General features: G+C 41.9%; 1 protein-coding gene and 36 non-coding genes across 37 annotated transcripts; all 37 read left to right on the forward strand.

Moving 5' to 3' along the window:
- Positions 1-1,518: 1,518 nt before the first annotated feature.
- On the forward strand, positions 1,519-2,019 carry LOC137267632 (nucleolar RNA helicase 2-like). Its single transcript, XM_067802115.1, has one exon. It carries the CDS (start codon positions 1,519-1,521, stop codon positions 2,017-2,019), a length of 501 nt encoding a protein of 166 aa, XP_067658216.1.
- Positions 2,020-7,464: 5,445 nt separating this feature from the next.
- Positions 7,465-7,537, forward strand: Trnar-ucu (transfer RNA arginine (anticodon UCU)). The gene has a single exon. It is a non-coding gene; the product is annotated as a tRNA-Arg (tRNA).
- Positions 7,538-7,789: 252 nt separating this feature from the next.
- Trnar-ucu (transfer RNA arginine (anticodon UCU)) lies at positions 7,790-7,862 on the forward strand. Its single transcript has one exon. It is a non-coding gene; the product is annotated as a tRNA-Arg (tRNA).
- A 252-nt stretch (positions 7,863-8,114) lies between these two features.
- Trnar-ucu (transfer RNA arginine (anticodon UCU)) lies at positions 8,115-8,187 on the forward strand. The gene has a single exon. It is a non-coding gene; the product is annotated as a tRNA-Arg (tRNA).
- A 252-nt stretch (positions 8,188-8,439) lies between these two features.
- Trnar-ucu (transfer RNA arginine (anticodon UCU)) lies at positions 8,440-8,512 on the forward strand. Its single transcript has one exon. It is a non-coding gene; the product is annotated as a tRNA-Arg (tRNA).
- A 252-nt stretch (positions 8,513-8,764) lies between these two features.
- Trnar-ucu (transfer RNA arginine (anticodon UCU)) lies at positions 8,765-8,837 on the forward strand. The gene has a single exon. It is a non-coding gene; the product is annotated as a tRNA-Arg (tRNA).
- A 577-nt stretch (positions 8,838-9,414) lies between these two features.
- Trnar-ucu (transfer RNA arginine (anticodon UCU)) lies at positions 9,415-9,487 on the forward strand. The gene has a single exon. It is a non-coding gene; the product is annotated as a tRNA-Arg (tRNA).
- Positions 9,488-10,064: 577 nt separating this feature from the next.
- Positions 10,065-10,137, forward strand: Trnar-ucu (transfer RNA arginine (anticodon UCU)). The gene has a single exon. It is a non-coding gene; the product is annotated as a tRNA-Arg (tRNA).
- Positions 10,138-10,389: 252 nt separating this feature from the next.
- On the forward strand, positions 10,390-10,462 carry Trnar-ucu (transfer RNA arginine (anticodon UCU)). Its single transcript has one exon. It is a non-coding gene; the product is annotated as a tRNA-Arg (tRNA).
- Positions 10,463-10,714: 252 nt separating this feature from the next.
- Trnar-ucu (transfer RNA arginine (anticodon UCU)) lies at positions 10,715-10,787 on the forward strand. Its single transcript has one exon. It is a non-coding gene; the product is annotated as a tRNA-Arg (tRNA).
- A 252-nt stretch (positions 10,788-11,039) lies between these two features.
- Trnar-ucu (transfer RNA arginine (anticodon UCU)) lies at positions 11,040-11,112 on the forward strand. Its single transcript has one exon. It is a non-coding gene; the product is annotated as a tRNA-Arg (tRNA).
- A 252-nt stretch (positions 11,113-11,364) lies between these two features.
- Positions 11,365-11,437, forward strand: Trnar-ucu (transfer RNA arginine (anticodon UCU)). The gene has a single exon. It is a non-coding gene; the product is annotated as a tRNA-Arg (tRNA).
- Positions 11,438-12,014: 577 nt separating this feature from the next.
- Trnar-ucu (transfer RNA arginine (anticodon UCU)) lies at positions 12,015-12,087 on the forward strand. Its single transcript has one exon. It is a non-coding gene; the product is annotated as a tRNA-Arg (tRNA).
- A 577-nt stretch (positions 12,088-12,664) lies between these two features.
- On the forward strand, positions 12,665-12,737 carry Trnar-ucu (transfer RNA arginine (anticodon UCU)). Its single transcript has one exon. It is a non-coding gene; the product is annotated as a tRNA-Arg (tRNA).
- Positions 12,738-12,989: 252 nt separating this feature from the next.
- Positions 12,990-13,062, forward strand: Trnar-ucu (transfer RNA arginine (anticodon UCU)). The gene has a single exon. It is a non-coding gene; the product is annotated as a tRNA-Arg (tRNA).
- A 252-nt stretch (positions 13,063-13,314) lies between these two features.
- On the forward strand, positions 13,315-13,387 carry Trnar-ucu (transfer RNA arginine (anticodon UCU)). Its single transcript has one exon. It is a non-coding gene; the product is annotated as a tRNA-Arg (tRNA).
- Positions 13,388-13,639: 252 nt separating this feature from the next.
- Trnar-ucu (transfer RNA arginine (anticodon UCU)) lies at positions 13,640-13,712 on the forward strand. The gene has a single exon. It is a non-coding gene; the product is annotated as a tRNA-Arg (tRNA).
- A 252-nt stretch (positions 13,713-13,964) lies between these two features.
- Trnar-ucu (transfer RNA arginine (anticodon UCU)) lies at positions 13,965-14,037 on the forward strand. The gene has a single exon. It is a non-coding gene; the product is annotated as a tRNA-Arg (tRNA).
- Positions 14,038-14,289: 252 nt separating this feature from the next.
- Trnar-ucu (transfer RNA arginine (anticodon UCU)) lies at positions 14,290-14,362 on the forward strand. The gene has a single exon. It is a non-coding gene; the product is annotated as a tRNA-Arg (tRNA).
- A 252-nt stretch (positions 14,363-14,614) lies between these two features.
- Trnar-ucu (transfer RNA arginine (anticodon UCU)) lies at positions 14,615-14,687 on the forward strand. Its single transcript has one exon. It is a non-coding gene; the product is annotated as a tRNA-Arg (tRNA).
- A 577-nt stretch (positions 14,688-15,264) lies between these two features.
- Positions 15,265-15,337, forward strand: Trnar-ucu (transfer RNA arginine (anticodon UCU)). The gene has a single exon. It is a non-coding gene; the product is annotated as a tRNA-Arg (tRNA).
- Positions 15,338-15,589: 252 nt separating this feature from the next.
- Trnar-ucu (transfer RNA arginine (anticodon UCU)) lies at positions 15,590-15,662 on the forward strand. Its single transcript has one exon. It is a non-coding gene; the product is annotated as a tRNA-Arg (tRNA).
- A 252-nt stretch (positions 15,663-15,914) lies between these two features.
- On the forward strand, positions 15,915-15,987 carry Trnar-ucu (transfer RNA arginine (anticodon UCU)). The gene has a single exon. It is a non-coding gene; the product is annotated as a tRNA-Arg (tRNA).
- A 252-nt stretch (positions 15,988-16,239) lies between these two features.
- On the forward strand, positions 16,240-16,312 carry Trnar-ucu (transfer RNA arginine (anticodon UCU)). The gene has a single exon. It is a non-coding gene; the product is annotated as a tRNA-Arg (tRNA).
- A 252-nt stretch (positions 16,313-16,564) lies between these two features.
- Positions 16,565-16,637, forward strand: Trnar-ucu (transfer RNA arginine (anticodon UCU)). Its single transcript has one exon. It is a non-coding gene; the product is annotated as a tRNA-Arg (tRNA).
- Positions 16,638-16,889: 252 nt separating this feature from the next.
- On the forward strand, positions 16,890-16,962 carry Trnar-ucu (transfer RNA arginine (anticodon UCU)). Its single transcript has one exon. It is a non-coding gene; the product is annotated as a tRNA-Arg (tRNA).
- Positions 16,963-17,214: 252 nt separating this feature from the next.
- Positions 17,215-17,287, forward strand: Trnar-ucu (transfer RNA arginine (anticodon UCU)). The gene has a single exon. It is a non-coding gene; the product is annotated as a tRNA-Arg (tRNA).
- A 252-nt stretch (positions 17,288-17,539) lies between these two features.
- On the forward strand, positions 17,540-17,612 carry Trnar-ucu (transfer RNA arginine (anticodon UCU)). Its single transcript has one exon. It is a non-coding gene; the product is annotated as a tRNA-Arg (tRNA).
- Positions 17,613-17,864: 252 nt separating this feature from the next.
- Trnar-ucu (transfer RNA arginine (anticodon UCU)) lies at positions 17,865-17,937 on the forward strand. Its single transcript has one exon. It is a non-coding gene; the product is annotated as a tRNA-Arg (tRNA).
- A 252-nt stretch (positions 17,938-18,189) lies between these two features.
- Trnar-ucu (transfer RNA arginine (anticodon UCU)) lies at positions 18,190-18,262 on the forward strand. Its single transcript has one exon. It is a non-coding gene; the product is annotated as a tRNA-Arg (tRNA).
- Positions 18,263-18,514: 252 nt separating this feature from the next.
- Positions 18,515-18,587, forward strand: Trnar-ucu (transfer RNA arginine (anticodon UCU)). Its single transcript has one exon. It is a non-coding gene; the product is annotated as a tRNA-Arg (tRNA).
- Positions 18,588-18,839: 252 nt separating this feature from the next.
- Trnar-ucu (transfer RNA arginine (anticodon UCU)) lies at positions 18,840-18,912 on the forward strand. Its single transcript has one exon. It is a non-coding gene; the product is annotated as a tRNA-Arg (tRNA).
- Positions 18,913-19,489: 577 nt separating this feature from the next.
- Trnar-ucu (transfer RNA arginine (anticodon UCU)) lies at positions 19,490-19,562 on the forward strand. The gene has a single exon. It is a non-coding gene; the product is annotated as a tRNA-Arg (tRNA).
- Positions 19,563-19,814: 252 nt separating this feature from the next.
- Trnar-ucu (transfer RNA arginine (anticodon UCU)) lies at positions 19,815-19,887 on the forward strand. The gene has a single exon. It is a non-coding gene; the product is annotated as a tRNA-Arg (tRNA).
- A 252-nt stretch (positions 19,888-20,139) lies between these two features.
- Trnar-ucu (transfer RNA arginine (anticodon UCU)) lies at positions 20,140-20,212 on the forward strand. The gene has a single exon. It is a non-coding gene; the product is annotated as a tRNA-Arg (tRNA).
- A 252-nt stretch (positions 20,213-20,464) lies between these two features.
- On the forward strand, positions 20,465-20,537 carry Trnar-ucu (transfer RNA arginine (anticodon UCU)). The gene has a single exon. It is a non-coding gene; the product is annotated as a tRNA-Arg (tRNA).
- A 252-nt stretch (positions 20,538-20,789) lies between these two features.
- Positions 20,790-20,862, forward strand: Trnar-ucu (transfer RNA arginine (anticodon UCU)). The gene has a single exon. It is a non-coding gene; the product is annotated as a tRNA-Arg (tRNA).
- Positions 20,863-21,187: the final 325 nt, after the last annotated feature.

A 21,187-nucleotide genomic window follows, 5' to 3' on the forward strand; every position in this document is an offset into this window, starting at 1 on the left:
ACGTTTTAATGACCATCCTATTTATATCATCACTTAAACTGACAAATGATGGTCCCCTGCCATTTCCTCCTACGGCCTTTACCTACATTGTGGTATAATATCACTATCCACAAGTGTTTTGGTGTTCGCTATGAGTGACAGGAATATATGGCATGGTAGAACGTTTCATCAAAATGTCCTGGTCGTTGGTAGGTCCCTGTAGCGCAGGGGATAGCGCGCTGGACTTCTAATTCAGAGGCCGTGGGTTCGAATCCCACCAGGGATGCAGCAACGTTTCTAGCACTTTATTTTGGAAACGGATTTTTTGACCAAATGCCTTCACTTTGTGTTTTAATGACCATCCTCTTTATGTCATCACTGACACTGACAAATGATGGTCCCCTGCCATTTCCTCCTACGGCCTTTACCTACTTTGTGGTATAATATCACTATCCACAAGTGTTTTGGTGTTCGCTATGAGTGACAGGAATATATGGCATGGTAGAACGTTTCATCAAAATGTCCTGGTCGTTGGTAGGTCCCTGTAGCGCAGGGGATAGCGCGCTGGACTTTGGGTTACCTCCCTTGAATTGGAGGTGTATGGACGGATTTACGAGAGAGTGACAAGTTTTCTCGGAGATCGTCATTTAAAGGGACGTCTGAACTTGAATTTGGTGCCCAAAGGTAGGATAACATTTACAATGTAATTGTATGTGAACCTACCTCGTTAGCAAGCACTTAGGTGCGTGCTATATACGGTCGCTGTATTGTTGACATCTTGCTGACTGGAGACAAAATGGCGGACTCCTATTCAAAAAGAAAATATCAGAAGGATTGCACAATTGAAGTTCATGTAGGAGACAACAGAGTTGTAACCGCAAGCACGCTTTGCAGTGTTTTGTTGGAATATGTATCTGATGTGTGGGCATGTGTGTTGAAAGGCACAGATTGCTTTGATGTAACAGTCCCTGACAGCACCGAGGCAAGGATTCTTGCTGAAACAAATGACCTAGTTATAGAAGATCAGAAGATCTCATTCAGACTGCTTCAGAGTGACAGTGTAGTGGTGTCATTTCTTCATCTCCCACCGTACATCGATGATGAAGAAATAGAAAAAGTTCTCAGTAAGAGAGGAATAACTATGAAAAGTGACATCAAGCACAGAACTCTTAAAGGCACACACATTTTTGATGGTACAAGATATGTGAGGGTGGTATTTCCCCCTGAATGTAACTCATTACCGTATTCAATGGGGTTTAACACCCTGGATGGATACAGGTATTTTAGAGTTATACACAATAACCAAGAACGGTTATGCTTCAAGTGCAATTCTGGAGGTCACGTGGTGAAAGATTGTCCTAACACCAAATGTTATAAATGCAGTGGAAGTGGACACATTGCCAGAAATTGCAAAGCAGAAGAAAATCAGCAACGTAGTTGTCATATCTGTTTTCGTTCAATTGAAATCTGCAACTGTTTCTCCGATATAGAGGATGAGGAAAGGTTTAGCGATTCTGATTCGGATTTGGAGAGGGAGTTATGTTAGCCCCAACAAAATCCTGGGATGAGGTTCCTCTGGAACATATTTCCGCGTCAAAGGAGAATCATACAGATGGATCAGAAGAAACCAAGAGAAATAAAAAAGAAGAGTCAAAATTACAAGGAACTGAAAAAATGGCGAAGGAAGATAATACGCAAGCAATTCCATTTGCTGAGGATATTTCTGATTGCGAGAAGGAGGACAAGGACACCACAGACAAGAACGCTTTGCTTCAGGAGAGCCTGGACACAAGAGAAGAGGATAAAGACATTCAAAAACCAACCGGTGTATCATCTGCAAAGTGCGCAATTGCGTCGCGTAAACGTGCAAGAAGGCACAAACTGCAGCCTAAATTATCAGAGACGGTATTACAAAACAATGACTTGAAAAATAAAGTGAGAGAAAGTAAAAAAGACCAACAAAAGAAAAAGAAAGCAGAAAAGGTCAATGACAGAAGAGAATTATCAGGTGTGTTGGAAAATGTTATGGAAACTCCATAATGTTGCCTAGTAAGCATCTATTTCTCTTTTCTGCAATGGTCACAGTATGGTCATGGAATGTAAATGGACTCCGGGATATAGCCAAAATGCAAAATGTATTTGCACTAATTAGGAATTCTCAAGTCAATATTGCTTTTTTGCAGGAAACTTTTTGGTCGGATGAATATATAGAAAAATATAAACATTTATGGCCAGGAACTATTTTATATTCTAATGCAGAAAATAATAGAAGAGGTGTAGCTATATTAGTCTCAGATGGTTTTGAGCAAAATGTTAAGCTGCTTAGAAAAGATGAAGAAGGAAGATTAATAAAGGCTTCCCTAGCTATTGAAGATAGATCAGTTGCTTTATTAAACGTGTATGCCCCAAATGAGAGCAAAGAGAGAATAGATTTTTTCAAGAATTTGACAACATGGATTGAGAAAGAACACATAATTTGTGCTGGGGATTTTAATGAGATATTAAATCCTTTACTTGATAAAGGCATCAACAATATATCGTTTAATATTCAAAGTAGCAATGTTTTAAACGATTTTCTCTCTGACAACAGCCTAGTTGATATATGGAGATATAAAAACTATGACAAAAAAGAATTTACCAGAATACAGTCTGTGTTAGGAAGTATGAAACAATCTAGAATTGATCTGATAATTGTTTCAAGAGATCTCATTACAAGTGCTGTAAATAGTTACATTAGATATTCCTCTGTGAGTGATCACAGTATAGTAGCCCTCAGATTGGACTTTTCTTCAGTAGAAAGAGGTCCTGGGGTATGGATTTTTAATAATCAGCTTCTGGAAGATTTCACATTCTACTTACGAATTATTGCATTAATAGAGGAGGCAAAACAATGCCCTTTACTTAAAACTGATCCATTGATATGGTGGGATAACTTAAAATACAAATTTAAAACATTTTCCAGACTTTATGCATCTAAGAAAAACAGGGAAGCAAAAGCTGATTATTATAAAATTCAAAATAAACTTAGAATTGAATATCATAAAATATCCTCCATTCCTGGCTATAAATCTACCGATTTACGATTATTGGAAAGTGAACTAGAGGTGTATGAGAATAATAAATGCAAGGGTGCTATTCTCAGGTCAAAAGCTCAGTGCACGCTGGAGTCAGATAGAAACACCACTTACTTTTTGAACCTTGAAAAAAGTAAACAACAGGCTAATTCAATAAAATCACTGTACAAGGAAGATGGTACTATAGCCAGGAATACAGAGGATATTTTAGATACTGCTCAGCAATTTTACTCATCCTTATTTACTGCTGAGCAATGTGATTTCGTAAAACAACAAAGTCTCATTGATAATATTGGGAAAAAACTTTCTGAAGAAGAAAAACAATCATGTGACGTACCTATTTCTCAGAGTGAGCTTACAAAAGCACTCAAAGGAATGAAAAAGAATAAATCACCGGGTCCGGACGGCCTAACTGTTGAGTTTTATTTAAAGTTTTGGAATATTTTATGTCCCTTCTTTTTAGAAGTTGTAGATGGTATATACAAAGAGCAGAATCTTTCTCGCTCCATGAAAAAGAGTATTATTAGTTTATTTTATAAAAAGAAAGGTGACAAAAGGGACATTAAGTGTTACAGACCTATCTCATTGATTAATGTAGACTCTAAGCTCATTTCTAGAGTGTTGTCGTTGAGATTGAGAAATGTGATGGCTTCAGTTGTCTCCCCTGAACAATCTTGTTGCATACCAGGAAGAGACATAGCCAGTAACCTACATTCTGTTAGAGATGTCATTGATGTTGTCAGTAATCATAATGATGACTCCTATCTCATTAAAATAGATCAAGAAAAAGCCTTTGATAGGGTATCGCACCAATATTTATTTCAAATTCTTAGGAAATTTAACTTTGGAGATTTTTTCATTTCATGGATTAAGATCCTATATACTGATATAAAGAGTTCTGTGAAATACAATGGTCATTTGACACCATACTTCACTTTAACTCGTGGAGTTAGGCAGGGGGATCCAATGAGCTCTATGCTATATGTGTTGGTGTCAGAGCCACTGAATTTAATAATAAAAAACAATCCTGATATTCATGGAATTAACATCAGTAATGATATTAATTCTTTGATATACCAACATGCTGATGACACAACAGTTACTGTCTCAGATGTTAACTCTGTCCTTGAAACATTTAGTACAGTTAACTTCTATTGTGAGGCAACGGGTGCAAAAATCAATATTGAAAAATCGGAAATTTTGTTATTGGGTAAAACAAGGTTTAGAGATTTTTCAATCAACATTCCGGTTAAAGTGAAAAGAGATTGTATAGAAGTATTGGGCATTTATTTCGGCATCGACAAAGCGATGTGTGAAACTTTAAACTGGAGGAAGAAAATGGACAAAATACAAGCACTGTTAAATTCATGGCTGCGTAGACAGTTAACCTTACAAGGCAGAGCCATTGTTATTAATATCCTTATGAGCTCTCGTTTGTGGTATATGTTCACTGTACTACCTGTTCCATATTGGGTGGAGAATAAATTTACACAAATGTTTAGAGACTTTTTATGGCATAACAAACCTGCCAAAATAGCACACGGTACATGCATTGGTGTTTGTTTAGATGGAGGTCTTAATATACCAGATTTACGTTTAAAAAAATATGCTTTAAGGCTGAAATTACTGAGAGCCTATGTCAATTGTCAGCTCAGTTGTATTTGGAAACAAACATTTGTATATTTTATGTCACATCTTCTGAAAATGAACTTAGGAATTGATGCTTTAAGCCTTGAATATGATAAAGCCTATTTACAGAATATAAGTCCATTTTATGCAGAGTTACTAGCTGCATGGAATGAATTGAATGAAGGAAAAAGACCATTACTTAAAAAGGTAGATGATATCATGAATCAGCCAATATTTAAGAATCCATTGATTACATTCAATGGAAAAACTCTTATGTTTCAGTCATTTATTTCAAGTGGAATTATTTGCATCAAGCATATTTGTTTTGAAGTTATTCCAAAATTCATGTCTGGACACATTATTGTTAATATAATCCATGACACCTTACCTGAGATGGATGTAAGTACCATACAACAATGTTATGCCATTATTTTATTAGCGCTTCCGTCAGAGTGGAAAAAGATCATTTTGTCAGAGGTTGCCACTAACTCCCCATCAAGAGACATAACATGCACTGTTCAAAACCAGGATCTGTCTGTTGATTTATTCACAACAAAATTTTGTTATGAAGTTCTCAGGAAAAAACATTTCAAGGAACCAGTAGCTATCGCTTGGTGGAATCAGCTTGCGCTGGATATTAATTGGAAAGATATTTGGATGAATGTATGGGAAAAAGATAAATCAACAGACTCCATACAGTTAGATTTTAAAATTGCACATAATATTGTTTTCACATATGATAAACTTCTAAAAATTGGACTGTCAAACACTGATGTTTGTCCAGTGTGTCACATACAAACAGAAGACATTTTACATCTGTTCGTCTTCTGCAAGGAGTTATCGCCCTTGCAAGACCTCATCATTGAAATGTTGACAGATGTGTGCCAGGACACAGGCTTTAGTTTTGGACAGTTATCTATCTGGTTATTGTTTGGGTTCTTACCGGAAAAGAAGTTGTCGTCTAAAGCATTCATGGACATTGTATTCTCAATTTATCGTCTAGCTGTATTTAAAAGGAGGGTGATATTGAGCCAAAACATGATTTCATTTCACATGAAGGCATTTTTCAAATCATTGATAAGACGTCATTTTAGCCTGTTGTTCTTTAAATATTCCAAAGCAAATCAATCACACATTTTCATTCAAAAATATGTCATGAGCAATACATTCATATCGTTGGATGGAAATGAGATTGTTCTACACTCACCGTTAGATTAGAATATTACATAATGCTTTATAAATACTGGGGTACTCAGATTAGCTACATTAAATATATTATACATTTATTCGTGTATATTTCTTCATTGTAACCTATAAAAAACTTCTGAACATTTCCATGAAAATATACTTCCTCTCTTTTCAATTGAAATGTTAGGCACTGCCACCACAAATCTGTGATACATATTTTATTTATGAGGTGGTAGTGTAAGCACTGTCTGCGACTGTAATTCTACAATTTTGTGAATAAATATTTCAATGAAAAAAAAAGAAAAAAAGAAAAAAAAGCGCGCTGGACTTCTAATCCAGAGGCCGTGGGTTCGAATCCCATCAGGGATGCAGCAACGTTTTTAGCACTTTATTTTGGAAACGGATTTTTTGACCAAATGCCTTCACTCTACGTTTTAATGACCATCCTATTTATATCATCACTTAAACTGACAAATGAGGGTCCCCTGCCATTTCCTCCTACGGCCTTTACCTACTTTGTGGTATAATATCACTATCCACAAGTGTTTTGGTGTTCGCTATGAGTGACAGGAATATATGGCATGGTAGAACGTTTCATCAAAATGTCCTGGTCGTTGGTAGGTCCCTGTAGCGCATGGGATAGCGCGCTGGACTTCTAATCCAGAGGCCGTGGGTTCGAATCCCACCAGGGATGCAGCAACGTTTTTAGCACTTTATTTTGGAAACGGATTTTTTGACCAAATGCCTTCACTTTGTGTTTTAATGACCATCCTCTTTATGTCATCACTGACACTGACAAATGATGGTCCCCTGCCATTTCCTCCTACGGCCTTTACCTACTTTGTGGTATAATATCACTATCCACAAGTGTTTTGGTGTTCGCTATGAGTGACAGGAATATATGTCATGGTAGAACGTTTCATCAAAATGTCCTGGTCGTTGGTAGGTCCCTGTAGCGCAGGGGATAGCGCGCTGGACGTCTAATCCAGAGGCCGTGGGTTCGAATCCCACCAGGGATGCAGCAACGTTTTTAGCACTTTATTTTGGAAACGGATTTTTTGACCAAATGCCTTCACTTTACGTTTTAATGACCATCCTATTTATATCATCACTTAAACTGACAAATGAGGGTCCCCTGCCATTTCCTCCTACGGCTTTTACCTACTTTGTGGTATAATATCACTATCCACAAGTGTTTTGGTGTTCGCTGAGTGAAAGGAATATATGTCATGGTAGAACTTTTCATCAAAATGTCCTGGTCGTTGGTAGGTCCCTGTAGCGCAGGGGATAGCGCGCTGGACTTCTAATCCAGACACAGTGGGTTCGAATCCCACCAGGGATGCAGCAACGTTTTTAGCACTTTATTTTGGAAACGGATTTTTTGACCAAATGCCTTCACTTTACGTTTTAATGACCATCCTATTTATATCATCACTTAAACTGACAAATGAGGGTCCCCTGCCATTTCCTCCTACGGCCTTTACCTACTTTGTGGTATAATATCACTATCCACAAGTGTTTTGGTGTTCGCTATGAGTGACAGGAATATATGGCATGGTAGAACGTTTCATCAAAATGTCCTGGTCGTTGGTAGGTCCCTGTAGCGCAGGGGATAGCGCGCTGGACTTCTAATCCAGAGGCCGTGGGTTCGAATCCCACCAGGGATGCAGCAACGTTTTTAGCACTTTATTTTGGAAACGGATTTTTTGACCAAATGCCTTCACTTTGTGTTTTAATGACCATCCTCTTTATGTCATCACTGACACTGACAAATGATGGTCCCCTGCCATTTCCTCCTACGGCCTTTACCTACTTTGTGGTATAATATCACTATCCACAAGTGTTTTGGTGTTCGCTATGAGTGACAGGAATATATGGCATGGTAGAACGTTTCATCAAAATGTCCTGGTCGTTGGTAGGTCCCTGTAGCGCAGGGGATAGCGCGCTGGACTTCTAATCCAGAGGCCGTGGGTTCGAATCCCACCAGGGATGCAGCAACGTTTTTAGCACTTTATTTTGGAAACGGATTTTTTGACCAAATGCCTTCACTTTACGTTTTAATGACCATCCTATTTATATCATCACTTCAACTGACAAATGAGGGTCCCCTGCCATTTCCTCCTACGGCCTTTACCTACTTTGTGGTATAATATCACTATCCACAAGTGTTTTGGTGTTCGCTATGAGTGAAAGGAATATATGGCATGGTAGAACTTTTCATCAAAATGTCTTGGTCGTTGGTAGGTCCCTGTAGCGCAGGGGATAGCGCGCTGGACTTCTAATCCAGAGGCCGTGGGTTCGAATCCCACCAGGGATGCAGCAACGTTTTTAGCACTTTATTTTGGAAACGGATTTTTTGACCAAATGCCTTCACTTTGTGTTTTAATGACCATCTTCTTTATGTCATCACTGACACTGACAAATGATGGTCCCCTGCCATTTCCTCCTACGGCCTTTACCTACTTTGTGGTATAATATCACTATCCACAAGTGTTTTGGTGTTCGCCATCAGTGACAGGAATATATGTCATGGTAGAACTTTTCATCAAAATGTCCTGGTCGTTGGTAGGTCCCTGTAGCGCAGGGGATAGCGCGCTGGACTTCTAATCCAGAGGCCGTGGGTTCGAATCCCACCAGGGATGCAGCAACGTTTTTAGCACTTTATTTTGGAAACGGATTTTTTGACCAAATGCCTTCACTTTGTGTTTTAATTACCATCCTCTTTATGTCATCACTGACACTGACAAATGATGGTCCCCTGCCATTTCCTCCTACGGCCTTTACCTACTTTGTGGTATAATATCACTATCCACAAGTGTTTTGGTGTTCGCTATGAGTGACAGGAATATATGGCATGGTAGAACGTTTCATCAAAATGTCCTGGTCGTTGGTAGGTCCCTGTAGCGCAGGGGATAGCGCGCTGGACTTCTAATCCAGAGGCCGTGGGTTCGAATCCCACCAGGGATGCAGCAACGTTTTTAGCACTTTATTTTGGAAACGGATTTTTTGATCAAATGCCTTCACTTTACGTTTTAATGACCATCCTATTTATATCATCACTTAAACTGACAAATGAGGGTCCCCTGCCATTTCCTCCTACGGCCTTTACCTACTTTGTGGTATAATATCACTATCCACAAGTGTTTTGGTGTTCGCTATGAGTGACAGGAATATATGGCATGGTAGAACGTTTCATCAAAATGTCCTGGTCGTTGGTAGGTCCCTGTAGCGCAGGGAATAGCGCGCTGGACTTCTAATCCAGACACAGTGGGTTCGAATCCCACCAGGGATGCAGCAACGTTTCTAGCACTTTATTTTGGAAACGGATTTTTTGACCAAATGCCTTCACTTTGTGTTTTAATGACCATCCTCTTTATGTCATCACTGACACTGACAAATGATGGTCCCCTGCCATTTCCTCCTACGGCCTTTACCTACTTTGTGGTATAATATCACTATCCACAAGTGTTTTGGTGTTCGCTATGAGTGACAGGAATATATGGCATGGTAGAACGTTTCATCAAAATGTCCTGGTCGTTGGTAGGTCCCTGTAGCGCAGGGGATAGCGCGCTGGACTTCTAATCCAGAGGCCGTGGGTTCGAATCCCACCAGGGATGCACCAACGTTTTTAGCACTTTATTTTGGAAACGGATTTTTTGACCAAATGCCTTCACTTTACGTTTTAATGACCATCCTATTTATATCATCACTTAAACTGACAAATGAGGGTCCCCTGCCATTTCCTCCTACGGCTTTTACCTACTTTGTGGTATAATATCACTATCCACAAGTGTTTTGGTGTTCGCTATGAGTGAAAGGAATATATGTCATGGTAGAACTTTTCATCAAAATGTCCTGGTCGTTGGTAGGTCCCTGTAGCGCAGGGGATAGCGCGCTGGACTTCTAATCCAGACACAGTGGGTTCGAATCCCACCAGGGATGCAGCAACGTTTTTAGCACTTTATTTTGGAAACGGATTTTTTGACCAAATGCCTTCACTTTACGTTTTAATGACCATCCTATTTATATCATCACTTAAACTGACAAATGAGGGTCCCCTGCCATTTCCTCCTACGGCCTTTACCTACTTTGTGGTATAATATCACTATCCACAAGTGTTTTGGTGTTCGCTATGAGTGACAGGAATATATGGCATGGTAGAACGTTTCATCAAAATGTCCTGGTCGTTGGTAGGTCCCTGTAGCGCAGGGGATAGCGCGCTGGACTTCTAATCCAGAGGCCGTGGGTTCGAATCCCACCAGGGATGCAGCAACGTTTTTAGCACTTTATTTTGGAAACGGATTTTTTGACCAAATGCCTTCACTTTGTGTTTTAATGACCATCCTCTTTATGTCATCACTGACACTGACAAATGATGGTCCCCTGCCATTTCCTCCTACGGCCTTTACCTACTTTGTGGTATAATATCACTATCCACAAGTGTTTTGGTGTTCGCTATGAGTGACAGGAATATATGGCATGGTAGAACGTTTCATCAAAATGTCCTGGTCGTTGGTAGGTCCCTGTAGCGCAGGGGATAGCGCGCTGGACTTCTAATCCAGAGGCCGTGGGTTCGAATCCCACCAGGGATGCAGCAACGTTTTTAGCACTTTATTTTGGAAACGGATTTTTTGACCAAATGCCTTCACTTTACGTTTTAATGACCATCCTATTTATATCATCACTTAAACTGACAAATGAGGGTCCCCTGCCATTTCCTCCTACGGCCTTTACCTACTTTGTGGTATAATATCACTATCCACAAGTGTTTTGGTGTTCGCTATGAGTGAAAGGAATATATGGCATGGTAGAACTTTTCATCAAAATGTCTTGGTCGTTGGTAGGTCCCTGTAGCGCAGGGGATAGCGCGCTGGACTTCTAATCCAGAGGCCGTGGGTTCGAATCCCACCAGGGATGCAGCAACGTTTTTAGCACTTTATTTTGGAAACGGATTTTTTGACCAAATGCCTTCACTTTGTGTTTTAATGACCATCTTCTTTATGTCATCACTGACACTGACAAATGATGGTCCCCTGCCATTTCCTCCTACGGCCTTTACCTACTTTGTGGTATAATATCACTATCCACAAGTGTTTTGGTGTTCGCCATCAGTGACAGGAATATATGTCATGGTAGAACTTTTCATCAAAATGTCCTGGTCGTTGGTAGGTCCCTGTAGCGCAGGGGATAGCGCGCTGGACTTCTAATCCAGAGGCCGTGGGTTCGAATCCCACCAGGGATGCAGCAACGTTTTTAGCACTTTATTTTGGAAACGGATTTTTTGACCAAATGCCTTCACTTTGTGTTTTAATTACCATCCTCTTTATGTCATCACTGACACTGACAAATGATGGTCCCCTGCCATTTCCTCCTACGGCCTTTACCTACTTTGTGGTATAATATCACTATCCACAAGTGTTTTGGTGTTCGCTATGAGTGACAGGAATATATGGCATGGTAGAACGTTTCATCAAAATGTCCTGGTCGTTGGTAGGTCCCTGTAGCGCAGGGGATAGCGCGCTGGACTTCTAATCCAGAGGCCGTGGGTTCGAATCCCACCAGGGATGCAGCAACGTTTTTAGCACTTTATTTTGGAAACGGATTTTTTGATCAAATGCCTTCACTTTACGTTTTAATGACCATCCTATTTATATCATCACTTAAACTGACAAATGAGGGTCCCCTGCCATTTCCTCCTACGGCCTTTACCTACTTTGTGGTATAATATCACTATCCACAAGTGTTTTGGTGTTCGCTATGAGTGACAGGAATATATGGCATGGTAGAACGTTTCATCAAAATGTCCTGGTCGTTGGTAGGTCCCTGTAGCGCAGGGAATAGCGCGCTGGACTTCTAATCCAGACACAGTGGGTTCGAATCCCACCAGGGATGCAGCAACGTTTCTAGCACTTTATTTTGGAAACGGATTTTTTGACCAAATGCCTTCACTTTGTGTTTTAATGACCATCCTCTTTATGTCATCACTGACACTGACAAATGATGGTCCCCTGCCATTTCCTCCTACGGCCTTTACCTACTTTGTGGTATAATATCACTATCCACAAGTGTTTTGGTGTTCGCTATGAGTGACAGGAATATATGGCATGGTAGAACGTTTCATCAAAATGTCCTGGTCGTTGGTAGGTCCCTGTAGCGCAGGGGATAGCGCGCTGGACTTCTAATCCAGAGGCCGTGGGTTCGAATCCCACCAGGGATGCACCAACGTTTTTAGCACTTTATTTTGGAAACGGATTTTTTGACCAAATGCCTTCACTTTACGTTTTAATGACCATCCTATTTATATCATCACTTAAACTGACAAATGAGGGTCCCCTGCCATTTCCTCCTACGGCTTTTACCTACTTTGTGGTATAATATCACTATCCACAAGTGTTTTGGTGTTCGCTATGAGTGAAAGGAATATATGTCATGGTAGAACTTTTCATCAAAATGTCCTGGTCGTTGGTAGGTCCCTGTAGCGCAGGGGATAGCGCGCTGGACTTCTAATCCAGACACAGTGGGTTCGAATCCCACCAGGGATGCAGCAACGTTTTTAGCACTTTATTTTGGAAACGGATTTTTTGACCAAATGCCTTCACTTTACGTTTTAATGACCATCCTATTTATATCATCACTTAAACTGACAAATGAGGGTCCCCTGCCATTTCCTCCTACGGCCTTTACCTACTTTGTGGTATAATATCACTATCCACAAGTGTTTTGGTGTTCGCTATGAGTGACAGGAATATATGGCATGGTAGAACGTTTCATCAAAATGTCCTGGTCGTTGGTAGGTCCCTGTAGCGCAGGGGATAGCGCGCTGGACTTCTAATCCAGAGGCCGTGGGTTCGAATCCCACCAGGGATGCAGCAACGTTTTTAGCACTTTATTTTGGAAACGGATTTTTTTACCAAATGCCTTCACTTTGTGTTTTAATGACCATCCTCTTTATGTCATCACTGACACTGACAAATGATGGTCCCCTGCCATTTCCTCCTACGGCCTTTACCTACTTTGTGGTATAATATCACTATCCACAAGTGTTTTGGTGTTCGCTATGAGTGACAGGAATATATGGCATGGTAGAACGTTTCATCAAAATGTCCTGGTCGTTGGTAGGTCCCTGTAGCGCAGGGGATAGCGCGCTGGACTTCTAATCCAGAGGCCGTGGGTTCGAATCCCACCAGGGATGCACCAACGTTTTTAGCACTTTATTTTGGAAACGGATTTTTTGACCAAATGCCTTCACTTTACGTTTTAATGACCATCCTATTTATATCATCACTTAAACTGACAAATGAGGGTCCCCTGCCATTTCCTCCTACGGCCTTTACCTACTTTGTGGTATAATATCACTATCCACAAGTGTTTTGGTGTTCGCTATGAGTGAAAGGAATATATGGCATGGTAGAACTTTTCATCAAAATGTCTTGGTCGTTGGTAGGTCCCTGTAGCGCAGGGGATAGCGCGCTGGACTTCTAATCCAGAGGCCGTGGGTTCGAATCCCACCAGGGATGCAGCAACGTTTTTAGCACTTTATTTTGGAAACGGATTTTTTGACCAAATGCCTTCACTTTGTGTTTTAATGACCATCCTCTTTATGTCATCACTGACACTGACAAATGATGGTCCCCTGCCATTTCCTCCTACGGCCTTTACCTACTTTGTGGTATAATATCACTATCCACAAGTGTTTTGGTGTTCGCTATGAGTGACAGGAATATATGTCATGGTAGAACGTTTCATCAAAATGTCCTGGTCGTTGGTAGGTCCCTGTAGCGCAGGGGATAGCGCGCTGGACTTCTAATCCAGAGGCCGTGGGTTCGAATCCCACCAGGGATGCACCAACGTTTTTAGCACTTTATTTTGGAAACGGATTTTTTGACCAAATGCCTTCACTTTACGTTTTAATGACCATCCTATTTATATCATCACTTAAACTGACAAATGAGGGTCCCCTGCCATTTCCTCCTACGGCCTTTACCTACTTTGTGGTATAATATCACTATCCACAAGTGTTTTGGTGTTCGCTATGAGTGACAGGAATATATGGCATGGTAGAACGTTTCATCAAAATGTCCTGGTCGTTGGTAGGTCCCTGTAGCGCAGGGGATAGCGCGCTGGACTTCTAATCCAGAGGCCGTGGGTTCGAATCCCACCAGGGATGCACCAACGTTTTTAGCACTTTATTTTGGAAACGGATTTTTTGACCAAATGCCTTCACTTTGTGTTTTAATGACCATCCTCTTTATGTCATCACTGACACTGACAAATGATGGTCCCCTGCCATTTCCTCCTACGGCCTTTACCTACTTTGTGGTATAATATCACTATCCACAAGTGTTTTGGTGTTCGCTATGAGTGACAGGAATATATGGCATGGTAGAACGTTTCATCAAAATGTCCTGGTCGTTGGTAGGTCCCTGTAGCGCAGGGGATAGCGCGCTGGACTTCTAATCCAGAGGCCGTGGGTTCGAATCCCACCAGGGATGCAGCAACGTTTTTAGCACTTTATTTTGGAAACGGATTTTTTGACCAAATGCCTTCACTTTGTGTTTTAATGACCATCCTCTTTATGTCATCACTGACACTGACAAATGATGGTCCCCTGCCATTTCCTCCTACGGCCTTTACCTACTTTGTGGTATAATATCACTATCCACAAGTGTTTTGGTGTTCGCTATGAGTGACAGGAATATATGGCATGGTAGAACGTTTCATCAAAATGTCCTGGTCGTTGGTAGGTCCCTGTAGCGCAGGGGATAGCGCGCTGGACTTCTAATCCAGAGGCCGTGGGTTCGAATCCCACCAGGGATGCACCAACGTTTTTAGCACTTTATTTTGGAAACGGATTTTTTGACCAAATGCCTTCACTTTACGTTTTAATGACCATCCTATTTATATCATCACTTAAACTGACAAATGAGGGTCCCCTGCCATTTCCTCCTACGGCTTTTACCTACTTTGTGGTATAATATCACTATCCACAAGTGTTTTGGTGTTCGCTATGAGTGAAAGGAATATATGTCATGGTAGAACTTTTCATCAAAATGTCCTGGTCGTTGGTAGGTCCCTGTAGCGCAGGGGATAGCGCGCTGGACTTCTAATCCAGACACAGTGGGTTCGAATCCCACCAGGGATGCAGCAACGTTTTTAGCACTTTATTTTGGAAACGGATTTTTTGACCAAATGCCTTCACTTTACGTTTTAATGACCATCCTATTTATATCATCACTTAAACTGACAAATGAGGGTCCCCTGCCATTTCCTCCTACGGCCTTTACCTACTTTGTGGTATAATATCACTATCCACAAGTGTTTTGGTGTTCGCTATGAGTGACAGGAATATATGGCATGGTAGAACGTTTCATCAAAATGTCCTGGTCGTTGGTAGGTCCCTGTAGCGCAGGGGATAGCGCGCTGGACTTCTAATCCAGAGGCCGTGGGTTCGAATCCCACCAGGGATGCAGCAACGTTTTTAGCACTTTATTTTGGAAACGGATTTTTTTACCAAATGCCTTCACTTTGTGTTTTAATGACCATCCTCTTTATGTCATCACTGACACTGACAAATGATGGTCCCCTGCCATTTCCTCCTACGGCCTTTACCTACTTTGTGGTATAATATCACTATCCACAAGTGTTTTGGTGTTCGCTATGAGTGACAGGAATATATGGCATGGTAGAACGTTTCATCAAAATGTCCTGGTCGTTGGTAGGTCCCTGTAGCGCAGGGGATAGCGCGCTGGACTTCTAATCCAGAGGCCGTGGGTTCGAATCCCACCAGGGATGCACCAACGTTTTTAGCACTTTATTTTGGAAACGGATTTTTTGACCAAATGCCTTCACTTTACGTTTTAATGACCATCCTATTTATATCATCACTTAAACTGACAAATGAGGGTCCCCTGCCATTTCCTCCTACGGCCTTTACCTACTTTGTGGTATAATATCACTATCCACAAGTGTTTTGGTGTTCGCTATGAGTGAAAGGAATATATGGCATGGTAGAACTTTTCATCAAAATGTCTTGGTCGTTGGTAGGTCCCTGTAGCGCAGGGGATAGCGCGCTGGACTTCTAATCCAGAGGCCGTGGGTTCGAATCCCACCAGGGATGCAGCAACGTTTTTAGCACTTTATTTTGGAAACGGATTTTTTGACCAAATGCCTTCACTTTGTGTTTTAATGACCATCCTCTTTATGTCATCACTGACACTGACAAATGATGGTCCCCTGCCATTTCCTCCTACGGCCTTTACCTACTTTGTGGTATAATATCACTATCCACAAGTGTTTTGGTGTTCGCTATGAGTGACAGGAATATATGGCATGGTAGAACGTTTCATCAAAATGTCCTGGTCGTTGGTAGGTCCCTGTAGCGCAGGGGATAGCGCGCTGGACTTCTAATCCAGAGGCCGTGGGTTCGAATCCCACCAGGGATGCACCAACGTTTTTAGCACTTTATTTTGGAAACGGATTTTTTGACCAAATGCCTTCACTTTACGTTTTAATGACCATCCTATTTATATCATCACTTAAACTGACAAATGAGGGTCCCCTGCCATTTCCTCCTACGGCCTTTACCTACTTTGTGGTATAATATCACTATCCACAAGTGTTTTGGTGTTCGCTATGAGTGACAGGAATATATGGCATGGTAGAACGTTTCATCAAAATGTCCTGGTCGTTGGTAGGTCCCTGTAGCGCAGGGGATAGCGCGCTGGACTTCTAATCCAGAGGCCGTGGGTTCGAATCCCACCAGGGATGCAGCAACGTTTTTAGCACTTTATTTTGGAAACGGATTTTTTGACCAAATGCCTTCACTTTGTGTTTTAATGACCATCCTCTTTATGTCATCACTGACACTGACAAATGATGGTCCCCTGCCATTTCCTCCTACGGCCTTTACCTACTTTGTGGTATAATATCACTATCCACAAGTGTTTTGGTGTTCGCTATGAGTGACAGGAATATATGGCATGGTAGAACGTTTCATCAAAATGTCCTGGTCGTTGGTAGGTCCCTGTAGCGCAGGGGATAGCGCGCTGGACTTCTAATCCAGAGGCCGTGGGTTCGAATCCCACCAGGGATGCAGCAACGTTTTTAGCACTTTATTTTGGAAACGGATTTTTTGACCAAATGCCTTCACTTTGTGTTTTAATGACCATCCTCTTTATGTCATCACTGACACTGACAAATGATGGTCCCCTGCCATTTCCTCCTACGGCCTTTACCTACTTTGTGGTATAATATCACTATCCACAAGTGTTTTGGTGTTCGCTATGAGTGACAGGAATATATGGCATGGTAGAACGTTTCATCAAAATGTCCTGGTCGTTGGTAGGTCCCTGTAGCGCAGGGGATAGCGCGCTGGACTTCTAATCCAGAGGCCGTGGGTTCGAATCCCACCAGGGATGCACCAACGTTTTTAGCACTTTATTTTGGAAACGGATTTTTTGACCAAATGCCTTCACTTTACGTTTTAATGACCATCCTATTTATATCATCACTTAAACTGACAAATGAGGGTCCCCTGCCATTTCCTCCTACGGCCTTTACCTACTTTGTGGTATAATATCACTATCCACAAGTGTTTTGGTGTTCGCTATGAGTGAAAGGAATATATGTCATGGTAGAACTTTTCATCAAAATGTCTTGGTCGTTGGTAGGTCCCTGTAGCGCAGGGGATAGCGCGCTGGACTTCTAATCCAGAGGCCGTGGGTTCGAATCCCACCAGGGATGCAGCAACGTTTTTAGCACTTTATTTTGGAAACGGATTTTTTGACCAAATGCCTTCACTTTGTGTTTTAATGACCATCCTCTTTATGTCATCACTGACACTGACAAATGATGGTCCCCTGCCATTTCCTCCTACGGCCTTTACCTACTTTGTGGTATAATATCACTATCCACAAGTGTTTTGGTGTTCGCTATGAGTGACAGGAATATATGGCATGGTAGAACGTTTCATCAAAATGTCCTGGTCGTTGGTAGGTCCCTGTAGCGCAGGGGATAGCGCGCTGGACTTCTAATCCAGAGGCCGTGGGTTCGAATCCCACCAGGGATGCAGCAACGTTTTTAGCACTTTATTTTGGAAACGGATTTTTTGACCAAATGCCTTCACTTTACGTTTTAATGACCATCCTATTTATATCATCACTTAAACTGACAAATGAGGGTCCCCTGCCATTTCCTCCTACGGCCTTTACCTACTTTGTGGTATAATATCACTATCCACAAGTGTTTTGGTGTTCGCTATGAGTGAAAGGAATATATGGCATGGTAGAACTTTTCATCAAAATGTCTTGGTCGTTGGTAGGTCCCTGTAGCGCAGGGGATAGCGCGCTGGACTTCTAATCCAGAGGCCGTGGGTTCGAATCCCACCAGGGATGCAGCAACGTTTTTAGCACTTTATTTTGGAAACGGATTTTTTGACCAAATGCCTTCACTTTGTGTTTTAATGACCATCTTCTTTATGTCATCACTGACACTGACAAATGATGGTCCCCTGCCATTTCCTCCTACGGCCTTTACCTACTTTGTGGTATAATATCACTATCCACAAGTGTTTTGGTGTTCGCCATCAGTGACAGGAATATATGTCATGGTAGAACTTTTCATCAAAATGTCCTGGTCGTTGGTAGGTCCCTGTAGCGCAGGGGATAGCGCGCTGGACTTCTAATCCAGAGGCCGTGGGTTCGAATCCCACCAGGGATGCAGCAACGTTTTTAGCACTTTATTTTGGAAACGGATTTTTTGACCAAATGCCTTCACTTTGTGTTTTAATGACCATCCTCTTTATGTCATCACTGACACTGACAAATGATGGTCCCCTGCCATTTCCTCCTACGGCCTTTACCTACTTTGTGGTATAATATCACTATCCACAAGTGTTTTGGTGTTCGCTATGAGTGACAGGAATATATGGCATGGTAGAACGTTTCATCAAAATGTCCTGGTCGTTGGTAGGTCCCTGTAGCGCAGGGGATAGCGCGCTGGACTTCTAATCCAGAGGCCGTGGGTTCGAATCCCACCAGGGATGCAGCAACGTTTTTAGCACTTTATTTTGGAAACGGATTTTTTGATCAAATGCCTTCACTTTACGTTTTAATGACCATCCTCTTTATATCATCACTTAAACTGACAAATGAGGGTCCCCTGCCATTTCCTCCTACGGCCTTTACCTACTTTGTGGTATAATATCACTATCCACAAGTGTTTTGGTGTTCGCTATGAGTGACAGGAATATATGGCATGGTAGAACGTTTCATCAAAATGTCCTGGTCGTTGGTAGGTCCCTGTAGCGCAGGGAATAGCGCGCTGGACTTCTAATCCAGACACAGTGGGTTCGAATCCCACCAGGGATGCAGCAACGTTTCTAGCACTTTATTTTGGAAACGGATTTTTTGACCAAATGCCTTCACTTTGTGTTTTAATGACCATCCTCTTTATGTCATCACTGACACTGACAAATGATGGTCCCCTGCCATTTCCTCCTACGGCCTTTACCTACTTTGTGGTATAATATCACTATCCACAAGTGTTTTGGTGTTCGCTATGAGTGACAGGAATATATGGCATGGTAGAACGTTTCATCAAAATGTCCTGGTCGTTGGTAGGTCCCTGTAGCGCAGGGGATAGCGCGCTGGACTTCTAATCCAGAGGCCGTGGGTTCGAATCCCACCAGGGATGCACCAACGTTTTTAGCACTTTATTTTGGAAACGGATTTTTTGACCAAATGCCTTCACTTTACGTTTTAATGACCATCCTATTTATATCATCACTTAAACTGACAAATGAGGGTCCCCTGCCATTTCCTCCTACGGCTTTTACCTACTTTGTGGTATAATATCACTATCCACAAGTGTTTTGGTGTTCGCTATGAGTGAAAGGAATATATGTCATGGTAGAACTTTTCATCAAAATGTCCTGGTCGTTGGTAGGTCCCTGTAGCGCAGGGGATAGCGCGCTGGACTTCTAATCCAGAGGCCGTGGGTTCGAATCCCACCAGGGATGCAGCAACGTTTTTAGCACTTTATTTTGGAAACGGATTTTTTTACCAAATGCCTTCACTTTGTGTTTTAATGACCATCCTCTTTATGTCATCACTGACACTGACAAATGATGGTCCCCTGCCATTTCCTCCTACGGCCTTTACCTACTTTGTGGTATAATATCACTATCCACAAGTGTTTTGGTGTTCGCTATGAGTGACAGGAATATATGGCATGGTAGAACGTTTCATCAAAATGTCCTGGTCGTTGGTAGGTCCCTGTAGCGCAGGGGATAGCGCGCTGGACTTCTAATCCAGAGGCCGTGGGTTCGAATCCCACCAGGGATGCAGCAACGTTTTTAGCACTTTATTTTGGAAACGGATTTTTTGACCAAATGCCTTCACTTTACGTTTTAATGACCATCCTATTTATATCATCACTTAAACTGACAAATGAGGGTCCCCTGCCATTTCCTCCTACGGCCTTTACCTACTTTGTGGTATAATATCACTATCCACAAGTGTTTTGGTGTTCGCTATGAGTGAAAGGAATATATGTCATGGTAGAAGTTTTCATCAAAATGTCTTGGTCGTTGGTAGGTCCCTGTAGCGCAGGGGATAGCGCGCTGGACTTCTAATCCAGAGGCCGTGGGTTCGAATCCCACCAGGGATGCAGCAACGTTTTTAGCACTTTATTTTGGAAACGGATTTTTTGACCAAATGCCTTCACTTTGTGTTTTAATGACCATCCTCTTTATGTCATCACTGACACTGACAAATGATGGTCCCCTGCCATTTCCTCCTACGGCCTTTACCTACTTTGTGGTATAATATCACTATCCACAAGTGTTTTGGTGTTCGCTATGAGTGACAGGAATATATGGCATGGTAGAACGTTTCATCAAAATGTCCTGGTCGTTGGTAGGTCCCTGTAGCGCAGGGGATAGCGCGCTGGACTTCTAATCCAGAGGCCGTGGGTTCGAATCCCACCAGGGATGCAGCAACGTTTTTAGCACTTTATTTTGGAAACGGATTTTTTGACCAAATGCCTTCACTTTACGTTTTAATGACCATCCTATTTATATCATCACTTAAACTGACAAATGAGGGTCCCCTGCCATTTCCTCCTACGGCCTTTACCTACTTTGTGGTATAATATCACTATCCACAAGTGTTTTGGTGTTCGCTATGAGTGAAAGGAATATATGTCATGGTAGAACTTTTCATCAAAATGTCTTGGTCGTTGGTAGGTCCCTGTAGCGCAGGGGATAGCGCGCTGGACTTCTAATCCAGAGGCTGTGGGTTCGAATCCCACCAGGGATG

Source organism: Haliotis asinina, chromosome 16 (assembly GCF_037392515.1).
Source record: "Haliotis asinina isolate JCU_RB_2024 chromosome 16, JCU_Hal_asi_v2, whole genome shotgun sequence".
Classification (NCBI taxonomy): Eukaryota; Metazoa; Mollusca; class Gastropoda; order Lepetellida; family Haliotidae; genus Haliotis; species Haliotis asinina.